Source organism: Salvelinus alpinus, chromosome 3, assembly GCF_045679555.1.
Source record: "Salvelinus alpinus chromosome 3, SLU_Salpinus.1, whole genome shotgun sequence".
NCBI classification, from domain to species: domain Eukaryota; kingdom Metazoa; phylum Chordata; class Actinopteri; order Salmoniformes; family Salmonidae; genus Salvelinus; species Salvelinus alpinus.
In genome coordinates, this window is record NC_092088.1 from 26,247,137 (window position 1) to 26,265,738 (window position 18,602).

General features: G+C 44.4%; 3 protein-coding genes across 5 annotated transcripts in view; 2 read left to right on the forward strand and 1 right to left on the reverse strand.

Annotated features, from left to right (window-relative positions):
• klhl11 (kelch-like family member 11) lies at window positions 1–5,566 on the forward strand. The gene is made up of 2 exons (XM_071392324.1): window positions 1–613; window positions 1,162–5,566. The coding sequence occupies exons 1-2, from the start codon at window positions 48–50 to the stop codon at window positions 2,744–2,746; spliced, it is 2,151 nt and encodes a 716-aa protein (XP_071248425.1). The 5' UTR covers window positions 1–47; the 3' UTR covers window positions 2,747–5,566.
• Window positions 5,249–9,783, reverse strand: LOC139570441 (kelch-like protein 10). The gene is made up of 6 exons (XM_071392325.1): window positions 9,695–9,783; window positions 8,720–9,024; window positions 7,838–8,327; window positions 7,003–7,611; window positions 6,671–6,820; window positions 5,249–6,128 (listed from the first exon to the last, which is right to left on the reverse strand). The coding sequence occupies exons 1-6, from the start codon at window positions 9,704–9,706 to the stop codon at window positions 5,754–5,756; spliced, it is 1,941 nt and encodes a 646-aa protein (XP_071248426.1). The 5' UTR covers window positions 9,707–9,783; the 3' UTR covers window positions 5,249–5,753.
• LOC139570444 (7-methylguanosine phosphate-specific 5'-nucleotidase-like) overlaps window positions 9,322–18,602 on the forward strand; it is a 17,981-nt gene continuing 8,700 nt past the window's right edge. For 2 of the 3 annotated variants that reach the window (XR_011674068.1, XM_071392329.1), the window contains exons 1-7: window positions 9,324–9,565; window positions 10,634–10,708; window positions 12,458–12,556; window positions 16,746–16,815; window positions 17,058–17,104; window positions 17,233–17,318; window positions 17,512–17,601. Coding sequence is in view for 2 of the 3 variants with exons in the window: in XM_071392329.1 (XP_071248430.1) it covers window positions 9,563–9,565; window positions 10,634–10,708; window positions 12,458–12,556; window positions 16,746–16,815; window positions 17,058–17,104; window positions 17,233–17,318; window positions 17,512–17,601 (470 nt within the window). In the remaining variant the exon portion in view is untranslated. Of the gene's footprint in view, window positions 9,566–10,633; window positions 10,709–12,457; window positions 12,557–16,745; window positions 16,816–17,057; window positions 17,105–17,232; window positions 17,319–17,511; window positions 17,602–18,602 lie in introns of all 3 variants that reach the window. The other variant, XM_071392330.1, reaches the window with a different exon arrangement.

Genomic DNA, 18,602 nt, shown 5'->3' on the forward strand with positions numbered 1-18,602 from the left:
GTTCCTAGTTGTCTTGAAAGCGCTATACCGCTTGCCATCAACTACGCATGTCCATTCTGGAGTGTTTGTTTACTTGCGTTGTATGTGCGTGCGACTGCTTTCCCAGGCTTTTGCATAGCATTGTTTTAAGGTTTAAACCTTATTCTGCCGATATGGCAGCCACAGCACCGAACCCGGAGGATTCGAACAGAAGCAGTGGCAGTGGAACCAGCCCACCCACTGTACTCGCGGGGGATGGCGATTCAGAGGAGGCCGAAGATTTTACATCTTCAACCCACTGCTCAGAGCTGTCTCGTCGGCAGAATGAGCAGAGGAAGACCGGGTTGTTCTGCGATGTGACGTTGGCCTTCAGTAGCGGGGCGGCAAGCGAAAGGGTACAAAGTTGCGAGTTCACGGCCCACCGTTCGGTTCTGGCTGCATCTACGGACTATTTCACCCCTCTACTGGGGGGGCAATTTTCTGAGTCGCTGTCCGGGCGGGTGGATATGAAAGAATGGAGCTCTGAAACGGGGCCCGACCCAGAGACAGTGGAAAGCGTCATACAGTTCATGTACACTGGTGAAATACGAGTGAGCACCGCCAACGTTCACGAAGTATTGGAACTAGCTGACAGGTAATTCATAATACAGATTGCACTAGTTATCTATCTATCGGGTAGCACTAATTTACTGTTTATATAGCTAAAAGTAGTCGCAAAAATAAGCAACCGCCATTTGTTATTGGTGGTTTACTGTAAACACACAGTTTTCCTATTACAGTGAAAGCCTAAAGCTGTCCTTTCATCGTTGTTCAATTTGTGCCCTAACAAGCAAACATAGCTAGATATTTTATTGTCACATTGAGCCAATTGTCAAAGCCGGAAAAGACACTTGCCCCAACCCCCTTTCAAATGTATTGGGTGCAATGAAGGCTACGTTGCAGGTGCAGGATTGGCTCACCAAGCAGATCAAGTGGTGTGATAAGTTGGTTTGGCGAAAATTCTGGTTTCTAAGCTTTGGCAATTCCAATGTTCTATTATGATTTTATTTAAATAAAAAATGTATAACCACTACCAGATCTATATATACATTGATATGGCTCTAACCACTACTGGTAGTCTGAGTGCTATGTTGATAAAGGTTGAATAAAAGTAATGCTTCATTAGTACGTTGACTGTTTCAGGTTCCTGCTGGTGCAGCTGAAAGACTTTTGTGGTGAGTTCCTGAAGAAGAAGCTGAGCCTGGCTAACTGCGTAGCGGTGCACAGCCTGGCCCACATGTACACGCTGGACCAGCTTGCCCTGCGTGCCGCTGACATGATCAGACGCAACTTCCACAAGGTCATCCAGGACGAAGAATTCTACACGCTCCCCTTCCACCTGGTGCGGGACTGGCTGTCCGACGCCGAGATCACCGTGGACTCGGAGGAGGTGCTCTTCGACGCTGTCGTCAAATGGGTACAGCGCAACGCCGAGGAGCGAGAGAAGAACTTTGAGGAGCTGTTTCGTCTCCTCCGGCTTCCCCAGATCATGCCCACCTACCTGACCCAGGTGGTCAAGAAGGAGCCCCTGGTGGCCAACAACGCTGCCTGCCTGCAGCTGGTGTCTGAGGCCGTGGAGGGCCACGCCATTCGCTTTGAGAACCTCAAGTCAGTCGACCTAGAGTTCTGGGCGTCACACATGGCGGCCTTCCAGCCGCGCTTCGGACAGAACATGGACGTGATCATGGTGGTGGGCGGGGTGTCTGAGGGCGGCGACTACCTGAGTGAGTGCGTGGGCTACTTTGTGTACGAGGACCGCTGGGTTAACTTGCCCCACATCCACAACCACCTGGATGGCCACGCCATCGCCACCACGGACTCCCACGTTTACGTCGCAGGCTCCATGGAACCGGGCTTCGCCAAGACCGTGGAGCGTTACAACCCCAACCGCAACACCTGGGAACAGGTGAGTAACCTGACCACGCGCAAGCACTCCTTCGGCCTCACCTGCATCAAGAACATCCTGTACAGCATCGGCGGCCACGGCAACTTCAGCCCAGGCTTCAAGGACGTGAGCGTGTACGAGCCCGAGCAGGACAAGTGGCACAACCTTGAGTCGGCGCCCAAGATCCTGCGCGACGTGAAGGCGGTGAGCGTGGAGGATCGCTACGTGTATGTGACGGCGCGCACGCCCGTGGACACGGACAACGAGGACGGGCTGAAGACTGTGACCACGCGCTACGACACCGAGAGCCACCAGTGGCAGGAGGTGGACTCCCTGCCGCTCATAGACAACTACTGTGTGTTCCAGATGGCGGTGGCGCCCACCAACTTCTACCACACAGCCTCCTGCTGCCCCAAGAGCTATGCCGTGCAGGACGAGACCGCAAAGCAGAAGATCAGTGCTCGCATCGCGGACGACATCCTGGAGAGCCTGCCGCCTGAGGTCACCAGCATCGAGGGCACCGCCATCTGTTACCTGGGCGACGACGTGTTCGTGATCGGCGGCTGGAAGAACAGCGACGACGTGGACAAGCAGTACCGCAAAGAGGCCTACCGCTACTGCGGCGAGCGGAAACGCTGGATGCTGCTGCCGCCCATGCCCCAGCCGCGCTGCCGCGCCACCGCCTGCCACGTACGCATCCCCTACCGCTTCCTGTACGGCTGCCAGCGCTACCCTATGCCACAGAACCTGGCGCGGCAGCGGGACCGCATGCAGCAGATGCAGCAGCTCCACCGCCGCACACTCACCCTGCGCAGGCAGCTGCAGTCGCAGATCGAGTGCTGAACTCCATTCCGTCCTCCCACAAGCGGCAGCATTTCAGTGTCCGATTCCCATTCTCCTTTCAGTACTGTCCCTCCTGTCTAATATGCAGTTTGTTGATATTGCCACGCTTTTTTTGGGTTGCTTTTAATTTTTTGGCTCAGGTTTGTAGAAAGGTGAGAGAAAGTGTCTGTGGCAGTTGTATGTGACAATTAGCATAGAATATACGTATGACCAGACAATGGAATGATACGCCATGTAAAAAGGACATTATTTATGTATGCTTTTGGCCTTATTAAATATGCCTTCTCTTAATATATGCTTTAGCGTTTCCCAAACTTGGTCCTGAGGAACCCAAGGTGTGCACATTTTGTTTTTTGCCCTAGCACTTCACAGCTGATTCAAATAATCGACGCTTGATGACGAATTGATTATTTGAATCGGTTGTGTAGTGCAGTGGAGGCTGCTGAGGGGAGGACGGCTCATATTAATGCCCGGAACGGAGCGATGGAATGGCATCAAACACCTGGAAAACTTGTTTGAGTTATTTGATACCATTCCACTAATTCCGCTCCAGCCTTTACCACAAGCCCGTCCTCCCCAATTAAAGTGCCACCAACCTCCTGTGGTGTAGTGCTAGGACTAAAAACAAAATGTGCACCTGAGGACCGAGTTTGTGCAAACGCTGCTTTAAGGTCTAGACGCAGCAATGCTCTAGTGTCAGCCTGTTAGTGCTATCATGCCAACTCAGTTGCTGTCAATGCATGACGAGTTGATCTGGGACCAGGCTAGCAATACTCCAATCTAGCTTGTAAATGGGAGTTCCTGTCCAACTAAATTAGACACATGCCAGATCTTAAAACTCCTGATTAGGTATTTAACATATCTGCTAACCACATCACATGCTATAGCAATCTGATGCCCGGCTGCACAGTCGATGACGTGGCACGGAAACTATTGAAACTACACTTTCGCTTGTCGTCGGCCAGGAACTCGACCTTAGACTGACATTCCATTTGACACTGTGATGGTTCCCGTGACCACCTTTATGTGCTGGCTTTAGTGAGATGCTACGGCCCACATAAAGGGGAAGGTTTTTAAAGATTTGCTTTAATGTACATTTATTGAGTGCATTGTATAGACAGGCTTCCTTTCGCTTGCTTCATTACAATCTTCGGCCTGTTTCCTTCATGGCTTTGTTTTGCACTAGATATATGTGTTATGATAGTTCAATATGTTCTGTACCATTTGAATGTTGGAAAGAGACTCGTAACATCAGATTTTTTGTGTTTAAATATGCACTGTAAATAATATGAGAGGAACAAAAAGCACTTCATTTTGGAAAGTCTCAATCTATTTTTGACCTTTTGGATCTGGTTTTGTTTTTTTTGTTTTCTTTGTCAAAAGAGAGCTATAAAATTATAGGTGGAGCAGAATAATAATTGAAGGGAACAAGTGTCCTCTGTGGGCCAAATTATATCTACAGTAACTTAACGTTAATGTTTTCTCAGGAGTCATTGAGAGCACTCCTTCCTCCATTCCATTCAATTGTGACATTCCTAAAGCACGGATAATTGCACTTGAGTAAGCCTATCTACTTTGCCCGCTTATAAAAGGGGTCAACTGAACTGCCTTACCAAGCAAAAAGGCAGTAACTGCTCATAGCGTGGAACTGAGAAAAAATTGCTTTTATTTACCTTAGTTTCACAGTAACCTTATGCAGTTACTGCTAACATGACTCCCACTTTCTCCAGAACACAATACAAAAGAGGCAGGATACTTGTCCACATGATTAAGCATGTATTTAATGTAGCAAAAATGACTAACTCGTTTTCGACCAAATGAGCAGTTACTGCCTTTTTGCCTGGTAGGGCAGTGAAGACCATACACTACAATTTCACTTTATAATTCCCCCAATGCCAAAGCGTAACCTGCAAGTAATTCTATTTAGAAATAATGAACCCCACTACCTCACAGGAAGGCAGATTATAGCTACTGGGGTAACATACCTACCCCACTTGCACAGGAAAGTTTAACGACACACTCAGGTGGTCTTCAATGAAATGTCTGTCAGTCGTCATTTGGCTCGTTCATTAACCTGAAACCAAGGTCAAACACTTTACTAGCATTCCATTGTGCTTACAATATCGACGTGTGTGAAATGTTCTTCAAGCTGTGATGTTATCTGGTGGTTTAATAACTTTTTTTTCTGGAAACTTGTCTGGAAATGGGGAAAGCTGTAATTATGTATTTACTCACTCAGTGCATTGTGAACGTTTTCAGGTAATTGTGTGTATTTCCTGCTGTGTGTTTTATATTGTCAAAGACTTAACCTTTTAAGGTCATTGTGGCCGGAGGCACATTGTGTTACGTAGTGACTTACATTCCTCAACGCCATTTTATTCACGGTACCTCACAATCGTTTTTCATGTAAAACAATCCAGAGTTCTGTTGATTCAGATCCTCATAATCATTATGTTCTACCATGTAAATTCATAAATGTACACCGTGGATAGTTAGATTCAGAGTAGTGTACTATGTCGGTGTTAATTTTGTAAATATCTCTAGTTGGGATGTTTTTTTTTTTAATACTGAAAGTCCTTTATCCTGGTGAAAGCAGTGAATCTCCCACCAGTTGTTGTTCCTCTTCCATCAATGCAGAGGGAATCTGAGCTTGTGTGTTATTGTAGGTGTCTAGAACCCATATTCCTTCTGGTCTCATTCTTGTACAGTAGTTTGAAGTTGTAAAGGACATATTTTGCTTTTGTGTGTATTCGCTTTAAAATGCAGAACGAGCTCTGAGAATACCATCATTTGCAATTAAAAAAAATCTATTTCATATAATTAGGCGGCCTATATCTGTTGTCTGTGAAGATGCGGAATATGTTTTATTTTGGTACGTCAGATGTATAATGCAAACAATCAGCTAAAACGTTTTACTCAACAGTTATCTTAATATATTTATTTCCTTAGCAAAATATCCTCTCTTTTTTTCTAGTCTTAGAGTGGGGAATGGGAAGGATGTGCTTGTCTATAGGTTTGAGGCCAGCCTGGTCTTGGAGGAAGGTGTGTTCCATTCGTCAGCGAGCAACATTGGGGAGTCGCGGGGGGCAGCATACTGTGCCACGTTGGGCAGGCCGGGCACGACGCAACAACCGAGGGCACTGCGGAAAGTGGGCATGTCGTGGGCGTCATACCACTCGTCTGTCTTCCCGTCGTAGCACTCCACGTTGTAGGTGGTGTTGAAACCATTGAAGCCGCCCAGCACGAAGAGCAGGTCATCCACCACGGCGATGCCAAAGTTGCTACGTGGGTTGAACATGGCGGGCAAGGTGCGCCAGGTGTTGTCCAGTGGGTTGTAGACCGCTGCGGTCTTCAGACGGTTGGCGCCGTCAAAGCCTCCAACCTAGGGTAGAACAATCTTGTGAGTCTGAGGCTAATTGGATTTCAAATGTTGTGAGAAAGAAACAGAAGCCAGAGACAATTCATCTGTATGTTTAATTAGCCACATATACATTCATTATAAACTTTACATTAAATGTCAAGAAAAGCTTCATGAAAGAACAGCTGCTTATGTTCAAGTTGTACCGTCAAAATGTAACTTGCTTGACAGCCTGAGACTATTGAGGTAATTGACGTCTCCATCTATTCCAGACGGGTAGTTTTACACAGCAATCAATCTCACTGAGGAGCCGAGCACCATTTACTCCAAAGGCCATCTCAGTGCTCCAGGTAGTTACTGCAATTTGTTTTATCCTCAATTCTGAATATCTCCCATTGAATTGTACCATGAGTAAAGCGCCTGCACACCCCTGGACTTGTCCTGGGACAAGTGTTTTGAATGTACAGACCAAATCACATTACAAAAGTGTTAGTCCTCCAGACATGACTACTTAGTTTGTTCCGACTAGAAGTGCTGCTCTGACTCATGTTGTATGTATAACTTACTGCATAGAGGTGCTCCTTGTATGCAATGACGCCGACCCCACTGCGGCGGCGACTCATAGGGGCAATCAGGGTCCATTGGTTAGTCTTGGGACAGTAGCTCTCTGCATTGAACAAGCACTCGGTCCCATTGAAGCCTCCACAGACGTACACCTGAACGCCAGAGAACCCCACAGGATTGACACATCACAAATGTTATTTTATTACTTGTAAGGTGCAATCTAGTAGTCTAGTTTGCCATTTACTGTTTTCGGTTTATTACCAATCACTCTTTCGTACTGCCACATGAGTATTGGCAGGCATCACTTATCTATTCCCCTTCAACTTCTGCCTACCTTGCCATGCAGTGTGGTGGCACTGGCATCGCTCCTCTTCTCGTGCATCGGTGCTACCAGGGTCCACTGGTTTGTCTCAGGCTCGTACCGCTCCACACTTGTAAGACGCCCGTAGCCATCGAAACCGCCTATGGCATAAATGCAGCCGTCCAACACTGTCACACTGACGTAGCAGCGCCGCGAGTGCATGGGTGCAACTTGGTGCCAGGTGCACGTGATGGGGTTGAACTTGCGGACGCTGTTGAAGTATTCCACGCTGTCAAAGCCGCCTAAGCAGTAGACGAAGCCGTTGAGGTACGCAGCACCGTGGTAAGCCCGTGGGCTCTCTTCCTGCGCTATGGTCGCCCAACGGTCGGCCCTCGTGTCGTATGCTTCGATGACATTGGTCGGGTTGCCTCCACTCCAGCCGCCGATAGCTAGTAAGATGGCGTAGGGCAGGCGAGGTCGCCTCAGCGGATTACTGGAAATGGAGGGGCCGTGCATGTTGAGTTCGTATATGGCCTTTAAGGCGTTGAGGATGATGGGTTTGCATTCATCGCTGTCCTTCACCAGGGAGTTGTTCCTCACATGGTTTATGAAGTAGTCAGCATTCATCAAAGCCATTCGCACCTAGATGGACAGAATTAAATGTAAGGGATTTCATACAGTTGAAAAACACTCAAAGCAAACCAGATAGAGGTATGGAAGACTAAGCAAACACGCTTCTTGTCTAACATAATGTGGCACATATTATGAAACCAGTTTTTACTTGGTTGTTATTAGCTCCATAGGTGCCCAGTATGAGAACAAAAAAGTAGGCCTTTGATCAGTGACCATTTTATAAGTGGACCATCACCTTTGGCAGTAGCACAGAGATCCAGTGCCTGCGGCTGGCAGGAGTGTGGGCAATCCAGCGCAGGATGCCCTCAAACACGGTGTTCTCCTGCCTCACGTTCAGGTCGTCCTTCTTGATGAGGTCGAGGAGTTGGGCCAGAGACAGCTCCAGGAACTCCTGGGAGCAGCAGACGATTTCCTCAAAGTGGTGCAGGATGAAGAAGAGTGCTCGGCGTTGCAGCTCCGGGCAGGAGTAGAAGTCGGCAAACTTGCAGATGCCGATGCAGTTTTCCAGACACAGCTGGGTCTCCAGGAAGTGGCAGCAGGCCTGCACGATGCCCAGGATGGAGAACTGGTCTGCCGCCTCTAGGAGCAGCTCCACGTTGTCCGCCGTGACCGGGACGGTCCGGGTGTAGGCGTACTCGATGAGCATCCTCATAATCTCAGGAGATACACCTGGGATGGTGTACACACGTTTCTCGCAGGGGTTCCAGCCACTGGTGAACAGAGCACTGCAGAGGGAAAAAGGGAAAACATTGACAACTCACTGAGGGACAGTTTCACACATCACAGACCCAGAATAAGGAAACCAATTCTTTAAAAATGTAACTGTCCAGAGTTGGATACATGTATCTGGCCTATGAAACTCTTTTGATTAAGCATTAACCATAGTCCAGAAATAATTGAAGATGTGTCTATGAAGACAAATTATGATTAATCTGAATGAAATGTATTTACAGAAGAAGGCTCAATCGTGTTGGGAAACTGGGCTAGTGTTGGTACTCTCCCTGGGCATGGTTTGAGGCTAAAGTCTCCATTCTTCATCTATGTCAATTCATATTCAGAATGTTGAAGTGATTTTTGTTTGCATGTTTATGGTACAATCACCACAGAAGCCTCTCACCGGAAATACGAGCTGCATCCACACAGGATAGTCTTGTGGGCACTGAACTCAACTCCCTCGACTTTGATGACCACATCGCAGAGTTTCTCTTCCAGGCGTAGCTCATTGAAAATGTTGCAGGCCATGGCACCAGTAGTCTTCTCCTTTTGAAATTTGGTTAAGGTTCTAAACTCTTCCATGTCTTCAGCAGACTTTTTAGTTTGTGAAATGTTTGATGTGATAGAGAGAGGGCTTTGCTTTCCATTCTTGTTGAGTTCTAGAACATCCGTACATTGATACATCACAATGGCATTTCTTCCACTTCTCTGTTGATACAAAGCAATCAATTTACCATGGTAACATGATCCAATAATGAAATAATCTAAAACAAAAAAGTTAAGAGCCCCAAAATATAAAATGTACAATAAAATGTTTTAAATTGTAATTATTGTGAACTTAACTGACATTCTATATTTAAAAATAAAATATGTCAAAACAGATTACATTTTTGGGTATATTCTGAATTTTTCAGGTTTTTGCTTTAGTTTTCAGGTGACATCCATTTGATCAACAACCGCCGATATCTGGCTACTTTTTGAAATCAACGTATGGGAACCACTGTTTACGTTAGTCTGTTTCAGAGGGAGGACTGCAGGTGCAACAAGATTTTGACATGTAAATAAATCTAGCTGGCAAGCTAGCTAGCTAACAGTATTCTGTTTCTGATTAGTAGCATTTACTCAAACCAATTAGTTGTAGCTACATTTACTCAAACCAACCTTTCATTGATGTATTGCAAATACGTATGTTTATTGCTCACTGCATACCAGTTTGTCTAGTTAGCTAGCTAGCGAGCGTCTGAAAATGGTAAGTGTCTCTTGGACTGTTAAATATCTAACGTAGCTAGATAGATAGCATTGCCATTGGTTATTCCTATGCACTACTGGCAAGATTGCACAACAAAAAACAAGGGACACTAGATTTCTAATGGCTTACCGAGAGAAACATCTCGTTGGTTTGCGTTATTTTGGATAGCAGTGCAAGGTAACCACACACTTTGCTAGGTTAGCTACGGTTGTTTACCATATTGTTTTGAATTGGAATGATGAGCACAACGTAATAATGCCATATTTACCAAGGAAGGATGTTAAAAAGTGAGGGAAATATAATTTATTGCAAACATATGGAAATTATTTCAAATGTTCTCAAACTACAGAGAACACACATAGCTAGTTATTACATCTAGCTAGCAATGTACATGCCTGTAGTCATCTTATTACTGACAAAAGTAATTGACATTATCTCAATTCATATTGGCAAATGTTTGTTTTGTATTGGGGCACAGAGTACAGTCATTATACTCAGGGTATCTTGAGTAGAATGACTGTTAAACGGTAACTCCACCACATTTCAACCTCATTTTCATTATCTCCAGAACAATGTCATATGTGAAAACGGTACATTTCTAAGTTTTGTAGAAAGATATATATATAAAGTTAAAATTTAAATAAAAATTAAGTAAGCATTTCACTGTTAGTCTACAACAAAAGTTAAAACTTTTAAAACAGTGATTTTCAAACTATGAGATTCGCGGAGACGTGCTTGGATAGAAACCCGTTGCAGGTTTAAAAATATATATTTTTTAAACTTTTAATCCTACCCTTTGATATCACAGAGAATCATTTTTTTTACCTTATCTTTTTAAACACAAATCATAGAAACACATTGTTTTCACATATGTAGACACTGGTTTGGTGCTGGGGCTGATGAATGAGGTTGAAAAGTGCCGGAAATGCCCTTTTAATATAAATTGGATAAGCTAAGCATGTTTTTTTCTCCGCTCTGCCATGAGACATCAGTGACTGGGTGATGATGTCTCCTGTTCCATGAATACCATTAATTAGCTAATACCTCTCTCCCTGGTTCTTGGCTCAGATATACCACATCCCCTGGATATATTTGCCAATAAGGACTGCCCTAGCAATCTGGCACCAGCTGACAAAGTCTGAGGTCAGACAGTTCTCCGTTCTATTGTTTACTGCTCTGCTTTTTACCCATGCCTAGTACAGTTAATTCATCCAAATCCATCTCTGCTATTTAGTAACTGCATGCATTTTGTCTGACAGTCTCTCCTTTGGATTTACAATATGCATCTAAACTGTTCGAATTCCACACTATTTGTAGCCTATTAGAATGCACTGTATTTGGTGATTTGGGAAACGCATGTCGTTGGAGCATGTGTCGATGCTGATAGGATCGAAAGAAAGGCAGTGCTGCTCTTGTATCCGCATCCTCAATTCAAATCATGCCTTAATATTTGAATTATTTCACAATACTGATGACGTATCAGCCGCTAGAGAGATATTACCCCGTCTGCAAATATTGAGGTGGCGTATTCTAATGCTTACTCTATAAAAATTCACTAAATCACCGATTTGGCGCATCATTGTGCACATGTTAGGCTACACATCATTAAATATATTGAGATTACAGACAGTAGCCTACAAGTAGCTAAATATAACTACATTTATTGAACATGAAATATGATTGAAATAGGCCTATAGCCTACCATATTTATATTTTATTGCAGTCGTCTCGGTTTTCATTGTAATACGTCACTTAGTAGTTTGTATCAATTGCAAAGACATTGGCAACTTTGTATTTGTAGTCAACTTTGTCCTGAAGATGTCGGCGGTCACGGAGATTCTATGTTTAGCGGAGATGTATAAAGTGACACGGGAGGGCAAAAAAAGCGTTGAAAGACTCACTTAGTTATTCTACGAGTGGTCGGAGGCAGGCTTTAGATTACAAGTGCAACGTTAATAATGATGGTTTTGGGAAACAGCTTGGAGACTTAACAATGCTCCTATGAAGGTTCAAATTATGAATTTTTCCTTACGATGCTTTTGGGGAACCGGGCCCAGACCGGGTCAATAATAAGTTAATAACTGCAAACTGTGTGGATTTGGAATAATTGTATCCTACCCTCCTATTTTTCTCTTTAAGTCAACCTAGGCTGTGTAGTGGCTTTGTAATGGTAAAAATAGGTCTTCGTGTGTAGTCTAGTATTACTAACTTGGAAGAAATCGGCTACATTTTAAATGCAGGCTCTGTAGTTGACTAGTAAATTAAAGCAATTAGCTCAGCGTGCAGAGTGACGCATGATACATATGGTGTTAACGTGGTGGCGGGAGTAGTATCTCAAAATTAACCACAGTGTATTCAAGTAGGCCTATGTGGGTTAGCGTTGTCCCCTATTTTCTACATTTGTCCTTTTGCGCCCCCTACAGGTTGATAGCAACAATAGCAGGTGTGGGATTTGTATTATTATTTTGGATTCAGACTCTACTAAAGATATGTGTGTGAGATTTCGGGAGGTTGAAATACGGGCTTTGAATGCAGAAATAGCCTCGTACAATTTGTTTGCGATTTTATAGAGCCACATTCATCTTATTGTCCATACTGAACACATTTCACTAATCCATTCATTCCAATTAAATAGTGTTGATTTGCCCTGTTGACTTACTTCTGGCCAGTGATTGATTTACTTCCGGCCGCTTTGTTTTAAGCTTCATCATAGGAGTGTTTTGGTACTGTAGTAAATGCATTACTTTATCCATGAATTAGCGGTGTAGAGCCTTGTAGTATAATCTACTGACTCTAGTCCCCCCATCCCTCCGCCCGTCCTTCCTCAACCCCCACGTGGAATGGTCACCACTGGTACAGGTATCCAACGCCTGTCTTCTCCTTATTCCCCAGATCCCAGAGCTGGCCAAGGCCTCTGTGCTGATGAGGGACCGCAGCAGAGTGGAGGAGACCATACAGGCCATGCAACGAGCCGGGCCAGATGCCCTCCAGGTAACCACTGGCCAGAAGTACTGTATACAGGGTCAAAGGTCACTTAGACCTAGCCAAAAAAAGCACACTGCAATAGCTCCCCACAAGAGTTTTTGTGTGTATGAGTAGAAATTTAGCAAACACTTCTGAGTACCATCCGTGACGATAGGGGAGGGGTCGCACTCACACAATAACAGAGGGGGCAGAATACTGTGGCCCTGACGGCACAGCATAATCATAATGGTCTGACTGCACCGAGGTGCCGGGGAAGAATGGTCTCCACGGTGGACCAGCGTGTGTGTGTTGTGTGTTGTGGGGAAAGGGGGGTAACCGAGCACCATCAGCCAGGACTAGACATTGGCTTATCAAGTTTTTCCATCCCTGCTCAATTTTGGTGCGCCTCGCAAACAGCTACAACGGTATGCGCATTTACATAGCAAGTCTAGTCTTTGAGCTGGGCTCGGGGATGGAACAACTGTTCAAATAAAAAAAAGTGTTGTCACATGCTTTGTATATGACAGGTGTAGACTAACAGTGGAATGGTTACTTACGGGCCCTTCCCAACAATGCAGAGAGAAAACAAGAAATAGTAAAAATAATAACAAGGAATAAGTACACAATGAGTAACGATAACTTGGCTATATACACGGGGTACCAGTACCAAGTCGATGTGCACGGGTACGAGGTAATTGAGGTAGATATGTAGGTAGGGATAAAGTGACAAGGCAACGGGAGAGATAATAAATCAAATCAAAGTTCATTTGTCACATGCGCCGAATACAACAGGTAGACCTTACAGTGAAATGCTTACTTACAAGCCCTAACCAACAGTGCAGTTTATAAGTAAAAAATAGCTATTACGTGAACAATAGATAAGTAAAGAAATAAAAACAACAGTAAAAAGACAGTGAAAAATTACAGTAGCAAGGCTATAACAGTAGCGAGGTTATATACAGGCACCGGTTAGTCGGGCTAATTGAGGTAGTATGTACATGTAGATATGGTTAAAGTGACTGCATATATGATAAACAGAGAGTAGCAGTAGCGTAAAAGAGGGGTTGGCGGGTGGTGGGTGGCGGGACACAATGCAGATAGTCCGGGTAGCCAATGTGCGGGCGCACCGGTTAGTCGGGCTAATTGAGGTAGTATGTACATGAATGTATAGTTAAAGTGACTGCATATATGATTAACAGAGAGTAGCAGCAGTGTGATAAACAGTAACAGCAGCATATGTGAACAGTCAAAAGAGTTGCAAAAAGGGTCAATGCAGATATTCCGGTTAACTATTTAGCAGTCTTATAGCTTAGGGGTTTAGAAGCTGTTCAGGGTCTTGTTGATTCCAGATTTGGTGCATCGGTACCGCTTGCCGTGCCGTAGCAGAGAGAGCAGTCTATGACTTGTGTGGCTGGAGTCTTTAACAGTTTTTAGGGCCTTCCTCTGACACTGCCTGGTATCAAGGTCCTGGATAGCAGGGAGCTCGGCCCCAGTGATGTACTGGGTCATACGCATTACCCTCTGTAGCGCCTTGCGGTCGGATGCCAAGCAGTTTCCATACCAAGCGGTGATGGAGTCACGGAGATGGGCTAAATACTGTACACTGCAATAAGGTCAGAGCAAAAACCAAACCATGAGGTCGAAGGAATTGTCCGTAGAGCTCCGAGACAGGATTGTGTTGAGGCACAGATCTGAAGGGTACCAAAAATGTCTGCAGCATTGAAGTTCCCCAAGAACACAGTGGCCTCCGTCATTCTTAAATGGAAAAAGTTTGGAACCACCAAGACTCTTCCTCGAGCTCGCTGCCCAGCCAAACTGAGCAATCGGGAGAGAAGGGCCTTGGTCAGGGAGGTAACCAAGAGCCCGATTGCCACTGACAGAGCTCCAGAGTTCCTCTGTGGAGATGGGAGAACCTTCCAGAAGGACAACCATCTCTGCAGCACTCCACCAATAGGCCTTTATGCTAGAGTGACCAGACGGAAGCCACTCCTCAGTAAAAGACACATGACAACCCGCTTGGAGTTTGCCAAAAGGCACCTAAAGACTCTGACGATGAGAAACAAGATGCTCTGGTCTGATGAAACCAAGATTGAACTCTTTGGCCTGAATGCCAAGTGTCACGTTTGGAGGAACCCTGGCACCATCCCTACGGTGACGCATGGTGGTTGCAGCATCATGCTGTGGGGATGTTTTTCAGCGGCAGGGACTGGAAGACTAGTTCGGATCGAGGAAAAGATGAACGGAGCAAAGTACAGAGAGATCCTTGATGAAAAACTGCTTCAGAGTGCTCAGGACCTCAGATTTGGGCAAAGGTTCACTATCTAACAGGACAACAACCATAAGCACATCAGCCAAGACAACGCAGGAGTGGCTTCGGGACAAGTCTCTGAATGTCCTTGAGTGGCCCAGCCAGAGCTCGGACTTGAACCTGATCGAACATTTCTGGAGAGACCTGAAAATAGCTCTGCAGCAACACTCCCCATCCAACCTGACAGAGCTTGAGAGGATTTGCAGAGAAGAATGGGAGAAACTCCCCAAATACAGGTCCGCCAAGCTTGTAGCATCATACCCAAGAAGACTCAATGCTGTAATTGCTGCCAAAGGTGCTTCAACAAAGTACTGAGTAAAGGGTCTGAATACTTATGTAAATGTGATATTTCACATTTATAAATTAGCAACAAAAAAATGGTTTGTCATTATGGGGTATTGTGTGTATATTGAGGGGGGGGGGGAATGATTGAATCAATCAAGGCTTTAACATAACAAAATGTGTAAAAGGTCCAAGAGGCTTCTAAACAGCTTCTACCCCCAAGCCATAAGACTCCTGAACATCTAGTCAAATGGCTACCCGGACTATTTGCACCCCCCCCTCCCATCTCCACACCACTGCCACTCTCTGTTGTCATCTATGCACAGTCACTTTAATTAACTCTACCTACATGTACATACTACCTCAACTAACCGGTGCCCCCGCACATTGACTCTGTACCGGCACCCCCCGTATATATTCTTATTTTCTTGTTACTTTTATGTCTTATTCTTATCTGTATTTTTTGAAACTGCACTGTTGGTTAGTAAGTAAGCATTTCACTGTAAGGTCTATCTATACCTGTTGTATTCGGCGCATGTGACTAATAAAATTTGATTCGAAAAAGTAAAGGGGTCTGAATACTTTCCGAAGGCACTGTATAAATGGCAAATTGTCGGATACACAAAAAGAGAGACTGATCTCCCTGCGACTGAAGCAGGAGCCAGGGGGGCAATACAAAGACGCCGTCTATAAAAATAAAATAAAAAAATAGGGAGGCTCCTCACCATTAAATGTTGCGACACAAAAATATTGGCTAAATGTATTGCTCATAGAATTCTTAAAAGGAAGATATATGGGAGACAACATTAGATACCTCCTAGAAATAATGAAAACTATTAGAATGCAGGGAAACCAGGCGTAATATATTTATAGTAGGTTTTGAGAAAGCATTTGATTCTCTACATCTAGAATCTGTTTAAGTGCCCGGATTTGATACATTTTGGAGAATCTCTCTTAAGATTGGTAAAAGTCATGTACAACAATCCTTTATGTAAAATAATAAATAACAATTCATTCTCTGATAACTTTGAATTGTCAAGAGGCGTAAAATAAGGTTGCACTCTCACCATAACTACTTATTATGGCTATTGAACGGCTAGCTTTAAAAATCAGATCTAATGATAACATTAAGGGGTAAAAATGTATGGATTAGAGACAGAAGTATCAATGTACGCCGATGATTCAAGTTCTCTTGAGTCCTCAATCTCCAACCTTGAAAGGGCCTCATTGAGGACCCGGATAATTTCTCCAGTTTCTCTAGTCTAAAACCCAACTATGATAAGTGTACTATTAATGGATTGGGTCTCTAAAAGATAGACTTTAAATGGCCATGTTGTCTCCCGATTTTTAAATGGTGAAGTCGATGTGCTTGGTGTACATATCCCGGAAAAGTTGAGCGATCTTGCAATCATTAACTTTGATAGAAAACTTATCTAAATGGATCATCTTGAAACTATGGAGAGGGAAACGCCTATCCATTCACGGGAACATTACCCTGTTTAATTCACTAGTGATATCGCACTTTACATATTTATTCATGTCTCTACCGACTCCTGAATAATCGTTTTTCAAATCATGTGTATGAGTGGAAAGGACTCCCTTCTTAGCAATGCCTGGTATCTACAGGTGATCTCGGACTTTGACATGACCCTCAGCAGATTTGCCCACAACGGGAAGAGGTGCCCCACCACTCACAGTGAGTACACAGTTCCCCATCACCAAGACTTGGGTCGTGTTCATTAGGCACCAAGGGAAGAAAACCGAGGGTCCTAGATTTGTCCAATAAGAAACTCATTTTCATTTTTCCTTACAAAACGTTTTCTGTTGCGTGCCGTAATGAACACTACCCTGGATCATTATACCAAGCGATTACAAAAGTAGTTATTTTGAAGTGCAATTAGATATAGTCCCTTACCATTTTCTTTCCCACCATTTAAGATATCCTGGATAACGACTTGCTCATCAATGACGCCTGTAAGAAAATGGTGAGTACAATCACAAAACCAGGAGAGGACTCAGAGGAAGTTAATGTTCCTCTGAGACAGTAGGAAAAAGTCAATTCTCTATTGAGATATTTTGTTTTCTCTCTCACACGCTTTTCCCTTCCATGTAGATTAGGGAGTTGTTGAATACCTACTACCCCATTGAGATCGACGCAACTCGCACCGTTGAGGAGAAGCTTCCTCACATGGTGGAGTGGTGAGTGGCTGGCAGACTGGCAGTATCCACCTCACCCTACACCTAAACATATTCAGCCTCTCTTTCTGGTTTCATGCCAAAAGGTGTCTACCGTACAGTTTAATCTAATTTCCATTTTTTTATGTGTATGTTAGGTCGCTAAGTGGTCATTTAAGTGGAACACTAACTCAGTGTCCTGGGTTTTTCATTGCAGGTGGACCAGTGTCCATGAGCTGCTGATCCAACAGAAGATCAGGAGGGACCTGCTGGCTCAGGCAGTGAAGCAGTCCAGTGCCATGCTCAGGTCAGATCACTGTAGGACTCTGAACACTCCAGGGTGAAGTATTTATGGGTCCCCATGAGCTGCTGCCAAGGCAGTTATACAATTTTATAAACATTACAACAGATTTCACAACACATTGAATGTGTGCCCTCAGGTCACTACTCTACTACCACATATTTACAACACCACAGATGTCTCAGGTTTTGAGGAAGTGTGCAATTAGCATGCTGACTGAAGGAATGTCCACCAGAGCTGTTGGCAGACAATTTAACCTTAATTTCTCTACCATAAGCCACCTCCAACGTCGTTTTAGAGAATTTGACAGTACGTCCAACCGGCCTCAACTGCAGACCACATCTAACCACGCCAGCCCGGGATCTCCACATTCTTCCCCAGTGGGATCGTCGGGGGAGGGGGGGGGTTGCTGAGTAGTATTTCTGTCTGTAATAAAGCCCTTTAGTGGGGAAAAACTCATTCTGATTGGCTGGGTCTGGCTCCCCAGTGGGTGGGCCTATGCCCAGTCATGTGAAATCTATAGATTAGGACCTTTTTTATTTCAATTGGCTGATTTCCTTACATGAACTGTAACTCAGCAAAATCTTTTAAATTGTTGCGTTTATATTTTTGGTCAGTATACTTTTCCTGAATCCCTCTTTGTGGCACCAGACCACAAGACTGGGCAGTAATCCAGGTGTGACAAAACTAGGGTCTGTAGGACCTGCCTTGTTGATAGCGTTGTTAAGAAGGCAGAGTAGCGCTTTATTATGGACATACCTCACTCCATCTTAGCTACTGTTGCATCAATGTGTTTTGACCATGACCGTTTACAATCCAGGGTTACACCAAGCAGTTTAGTCTCCTCAACTTGCTCAATTTCCACATTATTCATTACAATATGTAGTTGAGGTTTAGGTTAGGCTTTAGTGAATGATTTGTCCCAAATACAATACTTTTATATATTTTTTATATTTAGGACTGACTTATGTCTTGCCACCCATTCTGAAACTGACTGTAGCTCTTAA